General features: G+C 38.2%; 1 protein-coding gene across 5 annotated transcripts in view; it reads left to right on the top strand.

The window, feature by feature from the left end:
* The window catches only part of USP9X (ubiquitin specific peptidase 9 X-linked), a 150,008-nt gene that overhangs the window by 33,387 nt on the left and 91,633 nt on the right, over nt 1–24,988 (top strand). For all 5 annotated transcript variants that reach the window (XM_030933583.1, XM_030933581.1, XM_030933585.1 and 2 more), the window contains exons 2-9: nt 5,928–6,181; nt 11,703–11,848; nt 14,087–14,166; nt 17,165–17,277; nt 19,528–19,746; nt 23,719–23,834; nt 24,025–24,276; nt 24,352–24,490. In XM_030933583.1, the coding sequence (XP_030789443.1) occupies nt 6,086–6,181; nt 11,703–11,848; nt 14,087–14,166; nt 17,165–17,277; nt 19,528–19,746; nt 23,719–23,834; nt 24,025–24,276; nt 24,352–24,490 (1,161 nt within the window). In that variant the 5' untranslated portion in view covers nt 5,928–6,085. The remainder of the gene's footprint in view (nt 1–5,927; nt 6,182–11,702; nt 11,849–14,086; nt 14,167–17,164; nt 17,278–19,527; nt 19,747–23,718; nt 23,835–24,024; nt 24,277–24,351; nt 24,491–24,988) is intronic.

The following is a 24,988-nucleotide window of genomic DNA, read 5'->3' on the forward strand; positions in this document are numbered from 1 at the left end:
GTCCTGTCATAAGCAGAAGATGATTTTGTTCTGTGGTCTTAGAGAAAGGTATTTTGAGAGAGGAGCTTCACACTGCCACTTTTCCCATTTATCTTATTTTGTTTAAAGGGATAGTCCCTTAGTTATCCACATAATACTTTTGTCTAGAATAATTTATACCATGACTTTTGTCAGATATTTCTGATTTGTCTATAGATGGAGGGTTACTGAATTCATATAGATGGAAGAATATTGGGTAAAAAAATATGAGAATATAATTTTGAGCTATTTTAGCTCAAATGATCTCCAAATGCTAAAGAACTGCAGGGTAAGGGAACAGCGAGTATTCTATATGTACAATTTTACTGTGGGAAAATATACATAAAATTTATCATTTTAACCTTTTTTTTTTTTTTTTTTTTGAGGTGGAGTTTCACTCTGTCGCCCAGGCTGGAGTACAGTGGTGCCATCTCGGCTCACTGCAAGCTCAGCCTCCCGGGTTCACGCTATTCTCCTGCCTCAGCCTCCCGAGTAGCTGGGACTACAGGCGCCTGCCACCGCGCCTGGCTAATTTTTTTGTATTATTGGTAGAGATGGGGTTTCACCGTGTTAGCCAGGATGGTCTGGATCTCCTGACCTCATGATCCGCCCACCTCGGCCTCCCAAAGTGCTGGGATTACAGGCGTGAGCCACCACGCCCGGCTAATTTTTGTATTTTTAGTAGAGACGAGTTTCACCATGTTGGTCAAGCTGTTCTTGAACTCTTGACCTCAAGTGATCCACCTGCCTCAGCCTCCCAAAGTGCTGGGATTACAGGCATGAACCACTGTGCTCGGCTGATTTTAACCATTTTTAAGTTTGCAGTTCAGTGGCATTGAGTACATTCACATTGTGGGATGCTTACCATCATCCATTTCCAGAATTTCTCTTCTTTCCAAACTGAAACGCTGTACCCCTTAAGCAATAACCCCTTATCCCCCCAGCCTCTGGCAACCATCATTCTATTTTCTGTACGAGTGTGACTAATCCGGGTACCCATGTTTGTGGAATTATGCAATATTGTTCTTTTGTGAATGACTAACTTCACTTAGCATGATATCCTCAAGGTTCACCCATATCGTAGCACCTGTCAATTTCCTTTCTTTTTTAAAAATACTGAATAATCCACTGAATGTATGTACCACATTTTGTTTGTCCTTGGATTGCTTCCTGGAAATACTTTTAAAAGAGACATAGTATTGGCTTAGTAGACAAGGTGATCTCCCCGGCCTCCCACTTGCCCCACACTTGGGAATATATATAGTCGCTTACCTCGTCACTCTCAGGAGGAGATGGTAGGGAGTAGAGGTTGTATTTATTTTCGGGAAAAAAACCAGACTCCCAGGTGGTGCTGATGAATCCATCTCTTCCTACCCTTTTGTGATTAATTGGATCTGTGTTCAAGATTCCCAAGTTGTGCCTGAATTCTAGACGTGTAGAGCCAACTCTCTAGTGGTTTTCACCTCAGTTTCAGTGTTAGAACTGTAAGAACTGCCACTCTATCCCTTTCCTTTGAAGAGAAGTGGACGGGAAACCTGGAGTCCAGGATTATATAGGCCAAGGAAGCTCAGAGTTTCAAGAAGGGAGAGGAGGTCAGTGTCTAATGATGAGAAGAGGGCAAACAGGATGAATATTGAGAAGCAGTTATTTGATTTGTCAGTTAGTAAGTAGAACATTGGACCTTCTTCTCGTGCTTCCCCTAATGGACATACTCAAAAGCTTTGTATGTGATTTTTAGGGGAATTAATCTTCAAGCCCATCCCTACATCTCAATTAAGACCTTCTGGCTTAAAGCAGTTTTAGTTTTAGTAGCTTTGGGTGGAGCCAGGTGAGAATGGGCAAAGTGAAAGGCGACATGGGCGGGGCATGGTGGCTCACAACTGTAATCCCAGCACTTTGGGAGGCCAGGAGGGAGAATTGCTTGAGCCCAGGATCTCGTGACCAGCCTGGGTCTTAAAACAACAACCAAAAACCCAAAATTTACAACTTAGCTACTCTGTCTCCATCACATTTATTTAAAAAGAAAGAAAAGGGGAGATGGAGACAGTGTTATGACTTGTGGGAAAAGGGAAGGGCAGACACTGGTGATTTTCAGTAGGGAAGATTCAAGCACAGGCTGGGAAAAGATTGATTGGGGATGATGATGATTGGAGCATCATCCCTTGGAGAGGGTATACAATGGGATCATGACCCCAGACTGAGGGACAAGAAGAAGAAGAAACTGGAGCAGATTTGAGGTAGACAAGAATAAAGTTGAATTGGTTAGCTAGTATTTTGAGTGCCAAGAATGTAATCATTCACATATTAGCCTGGTGGCGGCAGCACAGGCCTGTAGTCCCACCTACTTGGGAGGCTGAGGCAGGAGAATTGCTTGAACCCAGGAGGCGGAGGTTGCAGTGAGCCAAGATTGCACCACTGTACTGCAGCCTGGGTGACAGAGCAAGACTCTGTCTCCAAAAAGAAAATAATAATTCACATAATTTGTCAGCAGACCCAAAGTGACTAAGGAAAATGATAGGCAAGTTTCTCAAGGTTTTTAAAAATGTCTGCTTCACGTAACACTTTTTGTAATTTAGGGTGTATAAAATGGATAACAAAAGCGAAAGAGGGACTGCTTAAACCCGACTTTTTCATTTTTGTTTTCCACTTTATGTGTTTAAAGAGCTTCTATGTCTTAGACTCACCGGTACTTGATAGTGTCAGTCTTAAAGCTTTGTTTTGCTTTGCCAGTTTGATCAGTGGAACAAATCTTGGTTTTTTAATTTGCATTTTCACAATTACTGATGAGGTTGAGAGGCAGGCTAGTGTAGCATTTAAGAGCTATGGACTCCCTGGGTTCGAATCCCATTTTGCCACTTAGTACTTACTGATACTGGTAATTTACTTTTGCTCTCTGTGCCTCCCTTTCCTTACCTGTGAAGAGAGATGATACTAGTTCCTACTATATACATTTGTAAGGATTACAGTGCTACAAACAGTGCCTAACATGTGAAAAGCTCTATTTTAAAATTACGTCTTATTTCATGTATTTATTAGTCATTTCTATTTCTTTTTCTGAGAAGTCTACATACCCTTTGCCTGTTTTTCTACTGAGGTGTCTTTATTTTGTAATTTGTTGGACATATATAGTTTACAGATATTTTCTTCCACTGTTTGCTCTTTAATTTTTCAGAGAAAAATCTATCTGACTTCTTCCTGAAGCCTCTGAATTTTGCCTACAGGAGGACATATCTTAAAAATCAGTTTTTGTGTGTGCTTTAGTCAAGTTTTTTTTGTTTGTTTGTTTGAGGCAGGATCTCGCTGCGTTGCCCAGGCTAGAGTGCAGTGGCCCCATCTCAGCTCACTGCTACCTCCACCTCCTGGGTTCAAGTGATTCTCCTGACTCAGCCTCCTCAGTAGCTGGGACTACAGGGGTGAGCCACCATGAGTGGCTAAATTTTTTTTTTTTTTTTTTGGTATTTTTAGTAGAGATGGGGTTTCACCATGTTGGCCAGGCTGGTTTTGAACTCCTGACCTCAAGTGATTCGCCTGCCTTGGCCTCCCAAAGTGCTAGAATTACAGGCGTGAGCCACTGCTCCTGATTTTAAACATATTCCTCTAGCACTTTCTATAGTTTACATTTTCCTCATTAATCTACCTATAATTTGTGTGTATGTTGGGTGGAGGCGGGGGTTAAAATGTACGTCAACTTTTTTTTGACAATGATAGAGAGCTTGAAGAGGAAGAAGTCTTAGAGTCAGATCTGAATTAGAGTCTGTTCTGCATAACTTGGGCAAGCCCCTGCTGTCTCTTATTTTTGACCCTGTAAAATGGAGATACTACTCAATTTCTTTGCTGCATAGACTGGGTATGAGAATCAAGTGAGTTGTGGCAAAGCACTTGGAAACTTCCTGCAGTGGTTTAGTAACCTAAGTGTCTGGTGAAAAATACTTGGGTATTAATATTACAGAAGCAAGCCCCAGGTATGTTTTATATACCATGGTGTACGTTTGGTCTTGAATGTCTTAAGCCAGGTCATGATTAGAAAACTTAGAAATGAAACTTTGCAATGCTTGTGGGAAGTCTCTCTTAATCTCATGAGAGCCAGTGAGTTAGAACCAATCAGTTAAGTTTCCTCTATCTGGTGGCATGTTAGAGTCATTCACTGGGGAAGATTTTTTGCAAAGTACTGATGCCTAGGCCTCACTCCCAGATACTGTAATTTGTTCCATCTGGAGAGGAACCTGGGCATCAGTGTTTTAAATAAAATCACCTGAAGTGATTTTATTGTGCAGCTGAAGAGGGCTACTGATACAATGAATATAGAATTGAGGATTTGGTAGCATTTTTCTATACTCGTTTGCTGGTCAGGTTGTAAAGAAGAGTTCCCTGTTCTTAAACAGTTGTGGCCTTCTAACCCTGGCTCTAGGAGTGGCTGGAGTCAAAACCTTGCCAAAGTAGAGAGCTGAGATCATCTGACAAATTAAGTTGTATTGGAGTGTTATGTACTTTGAACCCTCTTAAAGAAAATTTTGCCAGAGGTTTTTGGGGTTTTCAGGGTTTTTTGTTTGTAGGGGGTGGAGAGGGTGGGGAGCTTAACAGAAATTTGTTCTCTCACAATTCTGAAGGCCAGAAGCCCAATATCAATGTGTTGGTAGGCTTGGTTTCTTCTCTGTGGCTTGCAGGTGGCCACCTTTTTGCTGCATCTCTACGTGGTCTTATTCTGTATGCGTGCACCCCTGATGTTTCTCTCCAAAGTGTTAATATTAAAAGCACTTGGAAGCTTGTTTAAAAAAACCGTTTATAATGCCCTAGTATCAGTAATAAATGTTAGTTGTGCAGCCTTCCTTAAAATGTTTTAAAAAATTACTTTATACTTTGTCTTAGTACACGTTATTGAAACAGGAGACTTCCCTGACCCCCTCACAGGACTGGACGTGTGACAGGAATGCGGCTTGTTTATTCCTCTTATGGGAAGGGGAGCTCACAGGTGAGCAGGTACAGGAGCCAGGGAGAGCGCTTTTGGGCTCTGGCCCCACAGCAGTGTCTAGGAGTGTTACTATGCTCTTTTAGCCCTGTTGTCCCAGCATAAGTGTTAAACAGCTCAGAAAAGAGTCAATGTGGCATCCTTTTTGGGTTCCCGCATTCAGGGCATCCCGAGTTCTTTTCCTGTGTCCGGGAAGAACCAGGTCACAGGGACTTGAAGGATGGTGAATGTGGAGATTTTATTAGAGTGATTGATGGAAGTGGCTCTCAGTGGGATGGGGAGCTGGTGAGAGGGGATGGAGTGGGAAGATGATCTTCTCCTGGAGTTTGGCTATCTCTCAGCCAATCTCCAACCGCCCCCATCTTCAACCTCCTCTCCACCTTTAGATACTTCCTCACTTTTCTTCTTCTCTGCTGTGCTACGCTGCTCTGCCACTCTTCTGCTTTTGGAGCCTGGGGCTTGGGGTTTATATGGGCACAGGATAGGGGTGCGTGGCAGGCCAAAAGGGCACACTTGGGTGTGAAAACAGGAATGCCTGTTCTCATTTAGGGCTACAGGTCCAGGCTTGAGCCCTCGCCAGGGACCCCACCATCATACCTCCTGTCCTTATTATTCTTGCAGTATAATGAATGCATCAGCAAATTGAAAACAGATAGTTTTTGCCCTTTCTTAATTTAATTAAAATGACAGTTAAGTAGTTTGATATATTGCCTTTGGCGTCATTTCCAGGAGGCTATGTTTGTTTTCTTGGTATAATGGCCAGTGTAACATTATCAGTTTTAAGTTAAATGTAGTATTAATGAAACTTCAGCTTTTTACTTTCTCTTGTTTCTATAGCCCCTTTTTCCTGACTAGATTCACTGGTGATACTAAATTTGAACAGTTCGATAATTCATGTTTTTTATGTCTAAAACCAATTACTTTTTCCTCTTTCTATTTGTAGGTTATGCAATGGTCTCTGCAAGATGGTTTATTCTTGAATTGGACCTTTTTAAGACTGACAAATGCTGGTACTTCATCTTCTATAAGTGGACTATAATTTCTTTTCTCAAGACAACTACATAAGCAGACAAAATTGCAAAGATCTGCCCTGTGTCGAGTATGACAGCCACGACTCGTGGCTCTCCGGTCGGAGGGAATGACAACCAGGGCCAGGCTCCTGATGGACAGTCTCAGCCCCCCCTCCAACAGAATCAGGTAGGATGTTGAAGATACTAGTTAAAGCTACAGTGGAGTGGGGCTGGGCTCAGTGGTTCGCACCTGTAATCCCAGCACTTTGGGAGGTCAGGGCAGGCGGATCACTTGAGGTCAGGAGTTTGAGACCAGCCTGGCCAGCAGGGTGAAACCCTACAAAAATTAGCCGGGCGTGGTAGCGTGCGCCTGTAATCCCAGCTACTTGGGAGGCTGAGACAAGAGAATCGCTTTAACCTGGGAGGCTGAGGTTACAGTGAGCTGAGATAGCGCCACTGTACTCCAGCCTGGGTGACAGAGCTAGTCTCTGTCGCAAAAAAAAACCCAAAAAACCAAAACCTACATTGGTAGGTCTACTGTTGGGGTACTAAATGATGGAACGTGTTCTAAATACTTAGTGAAGCAACTGTTATTTTAAGTTTTGATTAACAAAAGTGAACAGGTCGGGCGTGGTGGCTCACACCTGTAATCCCAGCACTTTGGGAGGCCGAGGCAGGTGGATCACGAGGTCAAGAGTTCGGGACCAGCCTGACCAATATGGTGAAACCCTGTCTCTACTAAAAAATACAAAAATTAGCTGGGTGTAGTGGTGCGCATCTGTAGTCCCCAGCTGCTCAGGAGGCTGAGGCAGAAGAATCCCTTGAACCCAGGAGGCAGAGGTTGCAGTGAGCCAAGATGGCGCCACTGCATTCCAGCGTGGGTGACAGAGTGAGACTCCATCTCCAAAAAAAAAGAAAAAAAAAAAAAAAAAAAGAAAAATGAACATAGGTCTTGCATAGTAACAAGAAAGCTCAAGTGGTGTAGATGGTAATCCTTGATTATGTAGTCTTTTTCTGGCGGCTTAACTGTCAGTCATTAAAATTAAGCCATGTGTCAATTCTAAGAGGGAAAGCATTAAATCGTTCAGTGTAGCCTATGATTAGCATAGACCCATCATAAATCGTGACACCACTTTCTACCCCATAAATACATACAATTGTAAATTGTCAATTTACGATAAGATTATAAAAAGAACATGGACCCAAGTCATGTTGCCTAGCGTTCAAATTTCAGCTTTGTACCTTATTTGCGTTATGACTCTGGGTAAATTATATAACCTCTAAGCCTCAAGTTTGTCTATCTGTACAATGAGGGTAATAATAGTGTAACTACTTCATGGATTGTTAGAAGGATCAATTGAAGTAATGCTAAACATAGATTTTGGTATTAAGGTTTTATGCTGACCTCAAAACTCATAGGGTGTGTCTCTTTCTGTTCTCTGGATGAATTTATGCGAAGTTTATTATTTTTTCATTAATTGTTTGGAAGATTTTACTGGTGGACCCATCTGGCCTGGGGTTTTATTTATGGAAAAGTTTTAATTGAAGATCCATTCTTTTATTTGGAGATGGAGTCTTGTTCTGTTGCCCAGGCTGGAGTGCAGTGGTGTGATCTTGGCTCACTGCTACCTCCGCCTCCCTGGTTCAAGCGTTTCTCCTGCCTCAGCCTCCTGAGTAGCTGGGATTACAGGTGCATCCCACCACACCTGGCTAATTTTTGTATTTCTAGTAGAGACAGGGTTTCACCATGTTGGTCAGGCTGGTCTCAAACTCCTTACCTCGTGATCCGCCTGCCTTGGCCTCCCAAAATGCTGGGATTACAGGCATGAGCCACCTGTGCCTGGCAGATCCATTTTTTTTTTTAAGTGGAGGAATTTTTAAATTTTTAGCGTCTTCTGGTAAATTGTGTTTTTCAAGGAATTGGTTTATTTCATCTAGATTTTCAAATTTGAGGTAAAGTTGTTAATGACCCTTTTTATTATCTTTTTTGTGTCTTGGGGCCTATGGTAATGCCTCCTTATTTCTGATACCACTACTAATGTCATTAAACCTTCTAAAAAACCAACTCTCTTGTCTTTACTCCCTCCCCCCACCCCCTCCTGCCAACATACACACAGACACGCACGCACACACACACACACACTCTTTCTCTCTCACACGCGCGCATCTCTGTTCCTTTTAGTTTGGATTTGGTTTGCTGTTCTTTTTCTCATTTCTTGAAATGGAAATTTAGATGATTGATTTCAGTTGTCTTTTCTAATATATGCAGTTTTATATTGGGAAGTATTTAAACTGAATGACAAAACATTAACACTTGTGATGTGCAGCTCAAACAGTGCTTAGAGGTTAGTTAGTTGAGGTGTGTGTAAATTATCACAAACATGCTGCTTCCAATTTTTACATGTTTGTGTAGAGTCGGGTAAGTTTTTAGGCAAAAGTGTTATTTTTAAGTTTTTATACTATTATTTGGGGATAAGTTCTTATTGTCCAGCTATTACAGATTAGATATTCTATTATAAGTAGTATAGAAAAGAGCTTCTGTCTCTCCTTTTTCCTCTTTCTCTGCCGTTTTAGAGAAGTGAACAAGTTGGGGTTTTTTTCTCCCCCAAATAAGTGTGTCAGTTTTATTCCTTTTCCTCTCTAGTTCCCATTTTCGAGACATAAAACATTAAAGCGTTTGGTCACAGGTCTTGGACAGAGTTAAGTCCTTCCTGTATCATACATTTGTTACCCAGTATTCGGGTTTTTAAAAGCATAGTCAGAGGTTTGAGTTTGGATGCCAAAGATTTCTAATTTTAAACCAGAAGCTAGTAGTTAGAGTTCCAATATCTTTCCCTCTTTCTTTTCCATTTTATACCTGCATTGTCCGTGGAATTCTAACTTCTTTTGCAATGTTTCTGATTTGCATGGCTTTAGACAAAAATCTAAACCTTTTATTTAACCTTACTCTTATTTTAAGATGTACTTGATGATTTTTAGAGCTCTTGGGTTTGTAATATTCAACCTAATATTCTATGTCTACGTTGTGTTCCTTTTCTTCTAAAAACTTTACATTTTTTAAGATGACTGGTAATTTAAAATAACAAAGGAATGAAACAAATTACATTATCCCTCACCCTAACATTTTGTTTTTCTCTATTTATTAATGTTAGGATTTTATTTTACAAGATCTGACACAGTTGTACCAAGAAACAGCAACCAAAGTGTTAATCACTGTTCAATTTAGGGCTCACTTTTTGGATATGCTTTTTATGTCCTGGCATAAAAGGAATTTCTAAAATCAGATTTTTCACTTAAATTTTTTTAAGCATGCCTTTAAAAGAATTCTCTTAGAGAATTTTAGGCTTTAGTATGTAGTAAAACTTGAGAAATGAAACAGCCTTGGCAGAGGCACCGTGGGATGAACACTTTTGGATGCGGTTGCTGGGAGGGTGCAGATTTTCTGAAATGAAATTTGGCAGTATATGTCAGTGGCCTTCAAAGAAATTGTTTATACTGTTCTAGTAATTATATATCCAGGATCCTATCCTAAGGAAAAGTTGAAGTTCAACACAAAGGTTTATATATGAGAACATTCATTACAGCTATGTTTATGTTTGTTAGCAGTAAAAAATACCAAATACTAAATGTCTCCTTAATTTTGTTTAATTCATGCAATATTATCTGGCCATTAATATTTTTTTAAGATTTCTAATGATCAAAGGCCGGGCGCGGTGGCTCAAGCCTGTAATCCCAGCACTTTGGGAGGCCGAGACGGGCGGATCACGAGGTCAGGAGATCGAGACCATCCTGGCTAACACGGTGAAACCCCGTCTCTACTAAAAAATACAAAAAAAAACTAGCCGGGCGAGGTGGCGGGCGCCTGTAGTCCCAGCTACTCGGGAGGCTGAGGCAGGAGAATGGCGTAAACCCGGGAGGTGGAGCTTGCAGTGAGCTGAGATCCGGCCACTGCACTCCAGCCTGGGCCTGGGTGGCAGAGCGAGACTCCGTCTCAAAAAAAAAAAAAAAAGATTTCTAATGATCAAAAATATTGAATACCTAGATACATTGAATGGAAAAGGACACAGACTTAAGTATAATTCCAGTTTTATTGAACATATATATGGACAGTTTTTATTTACTCTTAAAGATTACAAGGAAATAAATATCGGTGATGTTTATAGGTGTGGAATTATAGGTGTTTTAAATTTTATTTTTTATATTTTCTATTTTCTATGAGCATGTATAAACTATGTCGGGGGGAGAGGAGTTAAATAATAATAAAGCAGACTTCCAAAGTTACATACTTCACATCAGACATTTTTGTTGGACTTGTAACACTTGACTTCTGTGCTGTAGTTTCCTTTGCCTTGAGACCAGCTCTGTGGGCACCTGCACAGTGTTCTCCATCTTAAGTAGAAGTTCACCATTTAGTTACTAATTGACCATATGAGTTCATGTATAAACTTTGTAAGTAAAACATATTAATGCTGGTAAACTCATCTGTCTTCGTGCAAGTGCTTACTTATGCAACTCTTTATTTTACAACCGTTCAATAGGTGCTTGAGTGTTAGGGCGAGGGGCCCCTTTCTCTACAGTGAATAGAAAATTCAAGAACACATGAGTAAAAATCAGTTTAAAATTTAGGTTAGTTTCATTTTGAAAGAGAAGATACCACCTGCTTTCTGAATTAAGAGTAAAGGTCATAAAAGTTCATTCACTTAGTTGTGAAAATATTATGCACTGCTAAAGCAGGGGGGAGAGAAAGACATGCTAAAAATGAAGACTAAAAGAAGTGGAAAAATAGCCACGTTAGTTGAAAGTGATTTACTTATTTAAAAACCATAACATGAACTTCTAAATAATTGTTGTTTGAGTAATAGTTTGGGTGTGGGGAAATTATGGAAATAATTACGTTTTCCCCCCTTCAAATAAAAAAAAGTAGAAGTTATAAATTATATTGTGTAAAATGAGATGTATCATATTTGTAGAATAATTTCTGTCATGGCTCATATAATGGGAAATGTAAGCAGAGAGGCAGTACACGTTATGATTGAGCACACAAACTATTTAGACTTTGATTCAAATCCTGAGTATAGAATTTGAGTTGTGTGATCTTGGGCTACTTATTGTCTGAGTTTTTTGCATCTATTAAATGGCAGTAGCATACTTCATTAGGTTGTTGAGAATTAAATGAAATTATTTTAAAGCACAGTAGTACAGAGATGGCCTGAAACATCATAAACTTTCAATTATTTTATCTTTTGTAAAAATTTACAATACAGTTGTCCCTTAGTATTCATAGAAGATTGGTTCCAGGACCTCTTACCACTTGGCTAGCAAAATTGGTGTATGCTCAAGTCCCTGATATAAAATGGTTTAGTATTTGAATATAACTCATGTACATCTTTCTGTATATACTTCACATCATCTCTAGATTACTTATGATGCCTAATATAGTGTCAATGCTGTATAAATCGTTATTATGCTGTATTGTTTGGGGAATCATGACAAGCAAAAAAGTTTGTACATATTCAGCACATATTCAATTTTTCCTGAATATTTTCAATCCAAGGTTGTTGGTTGACTTTGCAGATGCAGAACCCATGGATATGTAGGGCTATTTACTGAATTTTAAAATCTGCAATGCTTGTCTGTGTTGGTGTTTGGATTACTGTTTTACATATGTTATAGAAACTTAAATGTGGAATATTTAATTTTTAATTAAGACTTCATCGCCTGATTCTTCCAATGAAAATTCCCCGGCAACTCCCCCAGATGAGCAAGGTCAAGGTGATGCCCCACCACAGCTTGAAGATGAGGAACCTGCATTTCCACATACTGACTTGGCCAAGTTGGATGACATGATCAACAGGTGGGTTGGTGTGTAACACATAAGAAAGAGAGCAGACAGGAAAGTAACCCCACTGCCTCCTTAATAGTCTTTACAGCTTCGTCACTGCCAAGTGTTTTATAACTCATGATTCTTAATGGATTTAATAAATGAAAGGGAGTGACAGTGTTAGTAAAATTTTCACATTAATGATGATGACCCTGCTTGGTTTGTTTCTGAAGTAAAATTGTATGTTCAGTTTCCCTCTTGGAGAGTTTATGAAGTTTTTTTCTCATTGGTCTCTTGGTTGCTGGATGACTTTCATAATTTTGGGATGGCCTGAGGTAAATCAGGTCATGAGGACATTGAGTTCCTCAGAACCTGATCCTAGTGAACTCTTGACTAGTTTGAGCCATTTGACCATCCTAGATGTTTCCTTTTTTTGGTCTTCATTTCAGGGAACAGTTCAGAATATAATTTTTCACACTTGTAGTACAAACAACCACCCTATCCCACCCCCACACACTTTGATTATTTAGAGGAAAACTCCAAGAGAATGAAGCTTTAAGCTTTTGTGCAGAGGAAGAAAAAGATTTCAAGAGGCTAGGGAAGAGCACATCAAAGAATCCCATATGACTGTGGTCTTGACTGTGGGCTCAACAAGTGAGTGCCAGGAAGGTGTGACACATTTCCCCCTCACTACCCAAAAGGAAAGTAATGAAAACACATGTTCTTAAAGGCACTTGCTTTACTGAGTTGTTTTTTTTTTTAATTTCATTTTCTAAAAATAAGTCAACACTATTAAATGCATAATGTGAGAGGAAATAGAAATCCTTTGCATTAAAAAAAAATCTAAATACATAAATAATGAGTATGCATTGTTAAACAGAAATATTTTATGTAGGTAAACTTTTCTATACTTTCCCCCTTACATACACATATTCCTGCCAAAAATTACTGTTAACAATTAGTACCTTCTCCAGATTGCCTTTGTGTTTACTATCATATATGAATTGATTTTTCTATAAATACAGGATTCTTACTATAATTTTGTAACTTGCTCTCATTTATCTTGAATATTTTTCCTATTAATATCCATTGTTTTTAATTATATATTTACAAGAATACATTGTGTGATTCTGGCAGGTGCCTATAGTAACGGTATATAATTATAATTAATGGTGGTCCCTGACATTCTCTATACCCACAGCAGAAGGTTGTATTGTTTGTTGCTTTTCCATACTTGTCTGGTGGTTAGTGATTGGTAGTAAAATACTTCTTAGGCTGAAGTTGCGTATTATTAGCAAGTTCTCAGTGGGGAGAAAAATACAAATGATTTTTTTTTTTTTGAGACGGAGTCTTACTCTGCCACCAGCCTGGAGGGCGGTGGTGTGATCTCGGCTCACTGCAACCTCCGCCGCCTCGGTTCAAGCGATTCTCCTGCCTCAGCCTCCTGAGTAGCTGGGACTACAGGAGTGCGCCACCATGCCCAGCTAATTTTTGTATTTTCAGTAGAGACGGGGTTTCACCATGTTGGCCAGGATGGTCTCGATCTCTTTTCTTCTTTTTGAGACAGAGTCTCTCTCTGTTGCCCAGGCTGTAGTGCAGTGGCACAATCTTGGCTCACTGCAACCTCCGCCTCCCAGGTTCAAGTGATTCTTCTGCCTCAGCCTCCCGAGTAGCTGAGATTACAGGCATGTGCCACCATGCCTGGCTAATTTTTGTATTTTTAGTACAGACGGGGTTTCACCATGTTGGCCAGGCTGGTCTCGAATGCCTAATGTCAGGTGATCCGCCTGCCTTGGCCTCCCAAAGTGCTGGGATTACAGGTGTGAGCCACCGCTTCTAGGCGACCCTGTCTCTTACCACAAAAAAAAAAGCAGGAGGAGTGGGGGCGGTGCAACGAAGAGGTTTATCATGTCTCCTTTGATCTGATTCCCGAAAGAGCACTTCCCTGTGAATTTTAACAGAAATATCCCTGATACCTAATTAGGTAATATTTGATTGTTATAATAGTTTTATATCTTAAGTTATCAAAATAATTTAGTTTTCTTCCCTCTCTTATTGCTGTATCTTTTGACAGTACCTGTAAAAATTTGTAGAGACAACAGATGGTGCTTACTCCCACAAAGCAGATATTCCGCCAACCTTGTCTTAATATTTTAATATTATTTTAATTTTAAATATTTTCATAGCAAGATAATTATAGTTAGTAGCTCATTTGTAGTGCCTCTTTTAGTGTACAACCATTAAGCATGTTTTATTTTATAAAACTTTTAGGCCTCGATGGGTGGTTCCAGTTTTGCCAAAAGGGGAATTAGAAGTGCTTTTAGAAGCTGCTATTGATCTTAGTAAAAAAGGTAAGTTATATGTTTTTATGCTTTCTATAATGTATGCTACTAGATGTGCTTTTACTTCATCCCAAAAGCGGGTGAAATGGATTTGTTTTCCTCCATTTAATTGAGGGTCTTATCTGTTATGGGAAATAATATACAGAAGAATATTTTACAATTAAGTACCCTATAAATGATGGATGGTGTGATGGACTCCAGACATATCTGCCCCCTGCCCCCCTTGTAATTTATCTTGAGTCATTTCTGTCCTCAAAATATGTACTGTGTAAGTCTACAAATTATTTACACTTGCCCTTTGACTGCTTTACTAAAATGACAGTGAATTAGGATGTGTGGCTCTTTGTACCTAGTAAAATTTTCATTCGTAATCCTTCAGGTAAAAATTACCATTTCGTTAATATTGTACTTTTAAAATAAACTGTCTCGCTTACATATTTGTAAGATTGGGTCTTGCTTTGTCACCCAGGCTGGAGTGTGGTGATGTGATCACAGCTCACTGCAATCTCTACCTCCTGGGCTCAAGCAATCCTCCCACCTCAGCCTCCTGAGTGGGACACAGGCATGCACCATCATGCCCACTAATTTTTTTTTTTTTTTTTTTTGAGATGGAATTTCTCTCTTGTTGCCCAGGCTGGAGTGCAGTGGCGTAATCTTGGCTCACTGCAACTTCCACCTCCTGGGTTCAAGCGATTCTCCTGCCTCGGCCTCCCGAGTGGGTGGGATTACAGGCGCCCACCACCATACCCGGCTAATTTTTGTATTCTTAGTAGAGACAGAGTTTCACCATGTTGGCCAGGCTGGCCTCGAACTCCTGACCTCAGGTGATCCACCCGCCTTGGCCTCCCAAAGTGCTGGGATTATAAGGCATGAGCCACTGCGCCCGACTAATCTCTTTTTCCTCTTTCTTTCTTTTTTTTTTTTTTTTTTTTTTGTAGAGACAGACTGGTTCCCCAGGCTGGTCTTGAAGTCCTGGGTTCAAGCGATCTTCCCACCTCGGCCTTCCAAAGTGCTGGGATTGCAGGCATGAGCTACTGTACCCAGCCAATTTTTTTTTTTTTTTAATACACAGGAAAGGTGTGATTTTTCTCTTAGAGAATTGAAAGATGAAGTCTGTTTTTGTTAAACCAACAAAAGGAAATCTGGTGTTTTTACTCAGTTGTCCAGAAGAAAAAGTTTAATGCTGGAATTAATCTTTTTTTTTTATCCCAATGTCTTTGGTCTACTTTAGGTGCAGTCGAGTTATCTAACAGAGGACTACTATTGTAATAATTTTCAATTCATGTTTTAAGATACTGCAGATTAAAAAGCAGTAACATTTTATTTTCTGAAATAGGATGGCTATGGATATGTTATAGTTAACAATAGGCACTATCACAATTGAAATTGATTATTGTCAAAATTAACATGTTTAAGTACAACTCGATGGCAAGAGAAAGTTTGATTTATAATAATTCCCCTCTTTTGTTTAAAGAAGGTGTCCTTATGCCTCATTAATCCTGTAGAAGTATACCAAAGTGAAAATGTAACACACGGACAGGTTACGGTTGTTTTCACCACTCAAAATTTTTTGTTCTTTTACACGTTTATTCACCAATTCATCAAAATTTTTTAAAGAAAATACCTTTTTTATTTTAAAAATGTTTATTTTTTATGGGTATATAGTAGGTGTATATATTTTGGGGTAATGAGATATTTTGATACAGGCATACAATGCGTAATAATCACATCAGGATAGATAAGAGTATCCATTACCTCAAGCATTTATCCTTTGTGTTTCAAACAATCCAGTTATACTCTCTAGTTATTTTAAAATGTACAATTAAATTATTTTTTTACCGTACTCCCTGTTTTGTGCTAACAAGTAACTAGGTCTTATTCTATTTTTTGTACCTATTAACCATCCTGCTATTCCCTACATCCGTGAGTTCAGTTGTTTGATTTTTAGATCCCACAAATGAGTGAGAGCATGTGATGTTTGTCTTTCTGTGCTTGGCTTATTTCACTTACCATGGTGACCTTTTGCTCCATCCATGTTGTTGGAAATGACAGGATCTCATTTTTTTTAATGGCTAAATAATACTCCATTGTGTATATGTACCACATTTCCTTTATCCATTCGTCCATTAATACTTAGGTTGGTTCAAAATCTTGGCTATTGTGACCAGTGCTGCATCAAACATAGTAGTGCAGATATCGCTTCAATATACTGATTTTCTTTCTTTTGGGCATATCAGCAAATTTTGGAAGACTTCTGTGCTAAGTATGTTCTAAGTCTTGACTGTAAAATGATGGGTAAACACTGATTAATGGTATTTCATTTAATAGCATTGACATTCAGTGGACGTGTATTCCTCCCTCCACCATATTTTTTTTTTTCTGAGACCACAGTTATTTTTGACAAGTTCCAAATTTTTAAAAGTTTAAATTACCATCTCTTTTGTACTATCCATCAAATAATACTTTCTATACAAATTGAATAGTTTTTATTTTGTCATTAAGAGTTACAGATTTTCTTTGTTTGGAAGCACGTTGCTCTGTTGCCTTTCTAAAATGAAGTGAAATTAAGCAAAGATGTAAAGAAACAGAGACACTGAGATAATGAGAGAGGCTAATAAGGAAGACAAGATATAATTCATTTTATTTGATCAAACACAGAATAGTATAAGGATATTGATGCTAAATGAATGATTTATGAACAAAATAAGATTTTAAAAATTGGGAAATGTTTTTAAGTTTGAAGACTTATTTTCAGGGAGCAAAATTCTATTTAAATTTGCCTCTTCTCGTGGTACTGCTGATCACCATTTTGTGTTTAAGGCTAGTGCCATAATTTGTAACATTTTCAGTTAGTGTTAATATCACTCGGTCAATCTACTTTTATGCAATTAAATATTTGTTAGCTGTCGGTGAAGTTTTCAGTTATTACCTTTTATTGTATATTGGACAATGTAAAAACAATCAGATAAATATTTTGTTTGCATTAATTTTTCTCACTTTTCCTTAGGCCTTGATGTTAAAAGTGAAGCATGTCAGCGATTTTTCCGAGATGGGCTAACAATATCATTCACTAAAATCCTTACAGATGAAGCAGTGAGTGGCTGGAAGTTCGAAATTCATGTGAGTCTTGTGTTTGACTTTAAAGGATCAGATTTACATAGTCATGCCTGTGATTGGGGAGGGGTATATGTATGTGTGGCTGTGTTATATTTATTCTGTTATAATTGAATTAAAAGGTCTAAAAATGAAAAACTTAAAAATGTTTAAGTCTCTTGAAGGCAGCATGGTCATTTAGAATAAACATGAGATTTACAGTTAAACTTGGGTTTAATCTCTCCCCTGGGATCTCAAGTGTCTGTGACCTTAGGCAAGTCGTCACATTTCATTGAAAATGTAATGCTATCAATTGTAAGGTACATCACTGTTTTATGGACTATTAAGAAAAATACTCAAGATGGGGCATTTCATATACATCTGGGACACCAAAGGGTCAAAAATGAACTTGCTATGCAGAAAGGGACAGCAAAAAACCCTGCATATCTTAACCTTGGCACTTGGTGGAGGGATTAAAAAAAAAAAAAAAAGTGAAAATCTAAACCACAAGCCAGTATTTACACAGTTTTGTAGACTGAATTCAAATTATAGTTGTGATACAAAAAGCCCTTAAGTGGAAAATGTAAAGTGGTCTCAGGTTGGTAGTACCCCCAAGTGACCAACAGAAGCAAACACAATTCCTCTTTGCAAATACCTTCCATTTAGGAAAACAGTAATGTATTATTCATTGATTATAAGATAGAGTCAGATTCCAGAGATCTTAAAAAGTGAAAGTATATGTCTCAGACTGATAAAATGCCATAATTACTCTAAGTCTCTGTTACTTTTGTTTTTTGTGTGGTTTTTTTTTTTTTTTCCTGAGACAGAGTCTCGCTCTGGCTCCAGGCTCCCAGGCTGGAGTGCAGTGGTGCGATCTCGGCTCCCTGCAACCTCCATCTCCCAGGTTGAAGCGACTCTCCTGCCTCAGCCTCCCGAGTAGCTGGAACTTAGGCATGTGCCACCACGCCTGGCTAATTTTTGTATTTTTAGGAGAGAGGGGGTTTCACCATGTTGGCCAGGCTGGTCTTGAACTCCTGTCCTCAAGTGATCCACCTGCCTCAGCCTCCCAAAGTGCTGGGATTACAGGTGTGAGCCCCCATGCCTGGCCTCTGTTCTTTTGTATACTGTAGAAGTGGTTATGTCAAGCAGATAATGTTTTTGTGGCCTATAACCTATTTCCCAAATATGACCATAGCATAAAAATTCCACATTTTCTAGCCGGTGGCTCATTCCTGTAATCCCAGTACTTTGGGAGGCTGAGGCAGGAGGATCACCTGAGGTCCCGAGTTCGAGACCAGCCTGACCAACATGGAGAAACCCCGTCTCTACTAAAAATACAACATTAGCCGGGTGTAGTGGCACATGCCTGTAATCCCATCTACTCCGGAGGCTGAGGCTGGAGAATGGCTTGAACCTGGGAGGTGGAGGTTGCTGTGAGCTGAGATCGTGCCATTGCACTCCAGCCTGGACAACAAGAGCGAAACTCCATCTCAAAAAAAAAATTCCACATTTTCTGATTTAACATGTAATTTTATAGGTGTAGAAAGGGAAACTTTGGAAGTGGTGTCAGACTTTTGCATTTGACATTTAGCTAGCAAATTTATCTTGGATGATTGACATATTGTATTTTATTTATTTTTATTTTTTGAGACAGAGTCTTGCTCTGTTGCCCAGGCTGGAGTGCAGTGGCGCCATCTTGGCTTCCTTGGAACCTTTGCCTCCTGGGTTCAAGCTGTTCTCATGCTTCAGCCTCCCGAGTAGCTGGGACTACAGGCACATGCCAGCACACGTGGCTAATTTTTGTATTTTTAGTAGAGACATGGTTTCACCCTGTTGGCCAGGCTGATCTCAAACTCCTGGCCTCAAGTGATCCACTCTCCTCAGCCTCCCAAAGTGTTGGGATTAACAGTCGTGAGCCACTGTGCTCAGCCTGACATATTGTTTAGATTTTAGAATTGCTGCCTCTCGTGTACAAATTCCAGAGAGAAAAAATAGTAACTTGCATCTTATCTGTGGACGTAGAGCAGGAATAGATAACTTATGGTGCCTCTTGTATTTTTTAAGCTATAGCAAATGGCTTTTGAAAGTACCATATAAATTATGAAGTAAACAAATTCTAACTTGTCCTTTGATAATCAGTTTGATCCCAGTATTAATGAAATGGTTAGAAAAATGGAGAGATCATTATTTGTTAGGATACGATTCATATTGAAGATATTTCTGTTTGAAATTGCAGTGTTTTGATCTTGTAAATTGCCTTTCCTCCTCATGTAACAGAGGTGTATTATTAACAATACTCATCGTCTGGTGGAGCTATGTGTGGCCAAGTTGTCCCAAGACTGGTTTCCACTTTTAGAACTTCTTGCCATGGCCTTAAATCCTCATTGCAAATTCCATATCTACAATGGTACACGTCCATGTGAATCAGTTTCTTCAAGTGTTCAGTTGCCCGAAGATGAACTCTTTGCTCGTTCTCCAGACCCTCGATCACCAAAGGTTGTGTTGGTTTGTTATTTTCAAAATTAAATAATACAATTGTTTTGCTCTGACACAGAATCTTCAGTGATCTGTATTTAAAGTGTGACAATGAAATAACACTTTAAATGAAAATATACCCAACCAGAAGCCTTTTTCGTAGCTTTGTCGTTCTGGTTCTGTCTTTGTTTTTTCTGCATGTATAATTATCCCCATTGTCTTCTGTCTAGCCTCTTTAGAAGTAGTCATAATTTGGGTTAGTAGGAAACACTGTAGTTTTTCTTTGAAATAGAGTAGGAGATTATTTCTTTGACCAAGGACTCAAGTGTTGTTCTGTAGGGCCATGATCATTTTAGGCATTCCAAGATTTTGACTCCAAAATGAAGTATATCCTCTAAATACCTAATAATACATCATAAAATTACATAAATTGTTGATGAAATCAATATAGTAAATCTTCCAAATCTCACTTAAATATTTATATTCGGTACATAAATGTAAGTTTTCTATATTGGTGTAAACAGACTATATACTGTAAAAACTTTATCCCTAAATGCTGCTGCTTTTAATAAAAAGTAATTAAAAAATTTTAGATTTCAGGGAGACATTTTTAATATTATAGGTCTTGTACAAATTTCCCTTTTTCTATCCAGCCAGAAAAATTTTAAGTCATACATTATGCAGAACTTGGTTTATTCTACTAATAAGCTGAAGTTATCAAAAATATGTCAAACATAAGTTGAGATTTTCTGATATTTCCCAGTTCATATAGTTGCCACTAGATGGCTTATTTTTGCTTGAGTAGATCCGGTTAATATCTTAATAATGGCAATCTTCAGAATGAAAATTTTAATCTATACCTGTATTTCTTTTTAAATTTTACTTTTTTTTTTTTTTTTTTTTTTTTTGCTCTATGTGCCAGTAATCCACAACTTCAAGAGATTCACAGGAAACAAAACTTGATTTGGCAATGCTAAATGTAAAATTTTTAGATGACTTCTGGTTGAAGATAGTTTTATATCTTCGAAGTATAGTTCTTGCTATTAAACTTATAAAATATAGCGACTGGGAGAGTAGTTAGCCTTTCAAAGCCTTCAAGAGTACAATTTTAAAAAATATAGCCCAAAATATAGTTGTGAATGAAGGAGAAGCATATTCTATGGAGTTACTTACACATTTACTTGCTGTTGAAGTAAGAAATTTTATACAGCTAAACCGGTCTTCTATAAATCTGATTAAAAGGGGACATATTTGGCAGAATCTTCAACCATGTCCCTAGTTGGATGCAGATGTCATGATATAATGAAAAATCTAAGGGATATATAATAGCCTCCATATGTTTTTTAAATTCTGTTCTTCAAAGGTGGTAGTGGCAAAATTCAGATCATCAGACTTAGTCGATGGAGATAAACTTTCTAAGCTGTAGATTCACTTTCGGATACTGTTTGTAATGAGTTTCATTTACCTTTGAGAAATTTGAGTTACAGAGCTTAAAAGTCTGTTTTATTAGGAATATTTTTGAGCCTTAATACTTAATCATTTTCTGGAGCTCTTGGTAGGTCTTCTGTTCTACTTCATATTCTCTCTACACCCCCTACCCTCCTGGGACACTGAACCTCAGTGGCCTCAACTTTTGACCCATGAGAAAGCTAAAGCTGTCAGGACTATCTCTGAGAGTGTTTCCTGTTCCCCATCTTCCCCCAAGATGTTTGAAGATGTTTAAATGAGATTATTTATTCAAACATTTAAAATATAATAAAAACTTCATTGGTTACGACAAAAGGTCTCAGGTGAAATTCACCATGCTATCTTTGAGAAAAGGAACTGGTAGTAATAGAAAACTGTGTGGAAAGCATATGGTGAATTGTAAGCTATGTGGTCATTTTGAATTTTCTATTTAGGGCGACTGGTCTTTCTCTGCCAGTCTTGACAACTTAGAGCCAGAGAAGGAAAGCTGTTGTTGGCAGCTGCTGAAGCTAGCCTATTAGCCTCAGTTTGAAGCACTCTATCTGAATATTTCCAATTGTTTAAGTGTATATTACAGTCAAAGAAATACAGAAAGATTAGCTTTAGACTAATTCTTTACTGTGTCCACACCTGCTGTTTTATAAATATTATATGTAACTATCAAGTATATCAATCTAATACTCTCATTATAGTTACTGAAGAAATAAAATATATTACATAATGAGCATGTACTTCCTTACAATTGCTGAATGACAAAAGGGATCTGGTGAATTAAGTACTCAAGAGTTTTAATGGTTTTGAATTAGCCTTTCATGACTAAAAAGGAAAACCCTATTATATTGAAATACGGTAATGGATTTATTAGAGAATTTAGTTGATTCATATTCTTTTAAAACCATATAAAAATTAGCAGTAGGCCAGGCAAAGTGGCTCACGCCTGTAATCCTAGCACTTTGGGAGGCCAAGACGGGTGGATCACCTGAAGTCAGGAGTTCGAGACCGGCCTGGCCAACATGGTGAAACCCCATCTCTACTAAAAGTACAAAAATTAGCCAGGTGTGGTGGTGCATGGCTATAATCACAGCTACTTGAGAGGCCAAGGCAGGAGAATTGCTTGAACCCTGGAGCCAGAGGTTGCAGTGAGCCAATATCGCACCATTGCACTCCAGCCTGGGCGACGAATAAAACTCCATCTCAAAAAAAAAAAAACAAAAAAAAAACAAACAAGAACACTAGCCAAACAAGAACACTAGCATTAGCTATCATATTTTCTCTTTTTTTTTTTTTTTTTTGAGACGGAGTCTCGCTCTGTCGCCCAGGCTGGAGTGCAGTGGCCAGATCTCAGCTCACTGCAAGCTCCGCCTCCCGGGTTTACGCCATTCTCCTGCCTCAGCCTCCCGAGTAGTTGGGACTACAGGCGCCCGCCACCTCGCCCGGCTAGTTTTTTGTATTTTTTAGTAGAGACGGGGTTTCACCGTGTTAGCCAGGATGGTCTCGATCTCCTGACCTCGTGATCCGCCCATCTCGGCCTCCCAAAGTGCTGGGATTACAGGCTTGAGCCACCGCGCCTGGCCCATATTTTCTCTTTAAACAAACATTGGAAATACAGCCATTTATTTAGCATCTTTACTTTTTCCTGTATATTTTTAAAAAATAGTTGTAGAAATTATTTTTGCTTAAGACTTAGAAGAGAAATTGTCTCTTTTGTCCCTTGTTTTCCAGTGGCTTCTAAAACATGGCCTAAATTTTAGAAGGTGGCAAGGTGTGAAAGGTTTTCTTAGGTACATTAATTTCTACATATATTTGATTCTTATATCTGTGTAGGCTTTTAATTCATCTTAAGTTTTTACATACAGACATGCTTTTAGCCTCACAACTGTTGTTTGTGCCAGCTGTATGGTACTTTGAGCTACAGCTCTTTCTTAGTTCATCCTGTTGCATGGTGTTACTTCTAAGATAAGGAGAACTGGGTGCAATTCGTATAAGCAAAAGTATCAACCAGCATATTCTACTTAGGAACAATAGATACTAATACCAGGCCTTAGTTTTTAATTGACAATTCACTCTTGGGCTATTAGATACTGTGTTTATAGGGAAATTTTAATATTTTACAACTAAACAAGAAGTAGATTCAAAATTCATTACTGAGTAGCTTCTTCTTAACTCTCTTGAAGTCTCTCTGCCTCCTGAAAATTATTTTAATATAAAAGACTTTCCAGTAATTAGAAGGTATTCATTCTTGTATGGTGGGATATCTGAAATAGGAGCATGTCTTCTAATTCCTGTTCACCACTTACATTGGTACAAACAGACCGAACTATGCCCCAGTGATTTAATCTATACTTGCTACGTATACTGCTTCTGTCTCACAGATGGAATTACTGTGAACAAAATGCAATGTTTTGTGGTCCTTTGAAAGATGATTTGTTTTACTGAATTTACTATTTCTAGTATATTTCAAGAAGGCTTTAGTGCTTTTTGCTCCTTGAAGTAGGAAGTTAACTTTTTTCATTAATTGTGTTACAGGGTTGGCTAGTGGATCTTCTCAACAAATTTGGCACTTTAAATGGGTTCCAGATTTTGCATGATCGTTTTATTAATGGATCAGCATTAAACGTTCAAATAATTGCAGCCCTTATTAAGTAAGTTACATTTAAAAATCAATGTTTAGTGCACCGTAGAATTGCTGGTTTTTGCTTCATAAAAACTGGATTTTTCAAGTGTGATTTCTTCAACTAATAACTTGGATTTTTAAAAAGTAATAGAGTTTAGTCCTAAATTGATTTTAAGAAATTGCGTATTTACAGGAGTTTTATATCTTTCTTATTTCAGACCATTTGGGCAATGCTATGAGTTTCTCACTCTTCATACAGTGAAAAAGTACTTTCTTCCAATAATAGAAATGGTTCCACAGTTTTTAGAAAACTTAACTGATGAAGAACTGAAAAAGGAAGCAAAGAATGAAGCCAAAAATGATGCTCTTTCAATGATTATTAAATCTTTGAAGAATTTAGCTTCAAGGGTTCCAGGACAAGAAGAAACTGTTAAAAACTTAGAAATATTTAGGTTAAAAATGATACTTAGGTAAGATACTTACCTCTTGAAATAATTATTTATGCCGATTTTAGAATCATACTTATCACTGAATTTTTCTTACAGATTATTGCAAATTTCTTCTTTCAATGGAAAGATGAATGCCCTGAATGAAGTTAATAAGGTGATATCTAGTGTATCATACTATACTCATCGACATGGTAATCCTGAGGAGGAAGAGTGGCTCACAGCTGAACGAATGGCAGTGAGTCTTTCGATTCTTCTTTATATGAATAAGAATCTACTTAAGACAAAAAATTAGAAAACTCTAGCTAAAAAAATTAGTAGTAGTGACATTTTAAAGTAAACTGAAATTGGGAGGTGTTTTGATTGATTTATAACTCTGTTAATCCTGAGAACTTTTTGAAATAACATAGTTTATTATTTGATAGTGATATGAGTAACTTGAAAACATCTTTGATAAATTTAGTGATGAATGTGGCGTTCTGAAGCAATTACTAGTTTGTTGGAGAGTGGGAAGTTGGTTGAAATGGAGTAGGTAGAGTTGATCTAGAAAATGGATTGGGTAGAATTTTATTTTGATACTAAAATTTTAGGAAACTTTATGTACCATAGATACTTTGTATGATATTGTTTTGAAATGAGTTAAGTATGCCATCTAAGTTACAGTGCCAATATTTTTTGAATGTATATTGTGTAACAGTCTTGGGAAAACATCTGTAGGAGAACTGTCCTTGCCTTC

This window comes from Rhinopithecus roxellana, chromosome 7 (assembly GCF_007565055.1).
Source record: "Rhinopithecus roxellana isolate Shanxi Qingling chromosome 7, ASM756505v1, whole genome shotgun sequence".
NCBI classification, from domain to species: Eukaryota; Metazoa; Chordata; class Mammalia; order Primates; family Cercopithecidae; genus Rhinopithecus; species Rhinopithecus roxellana.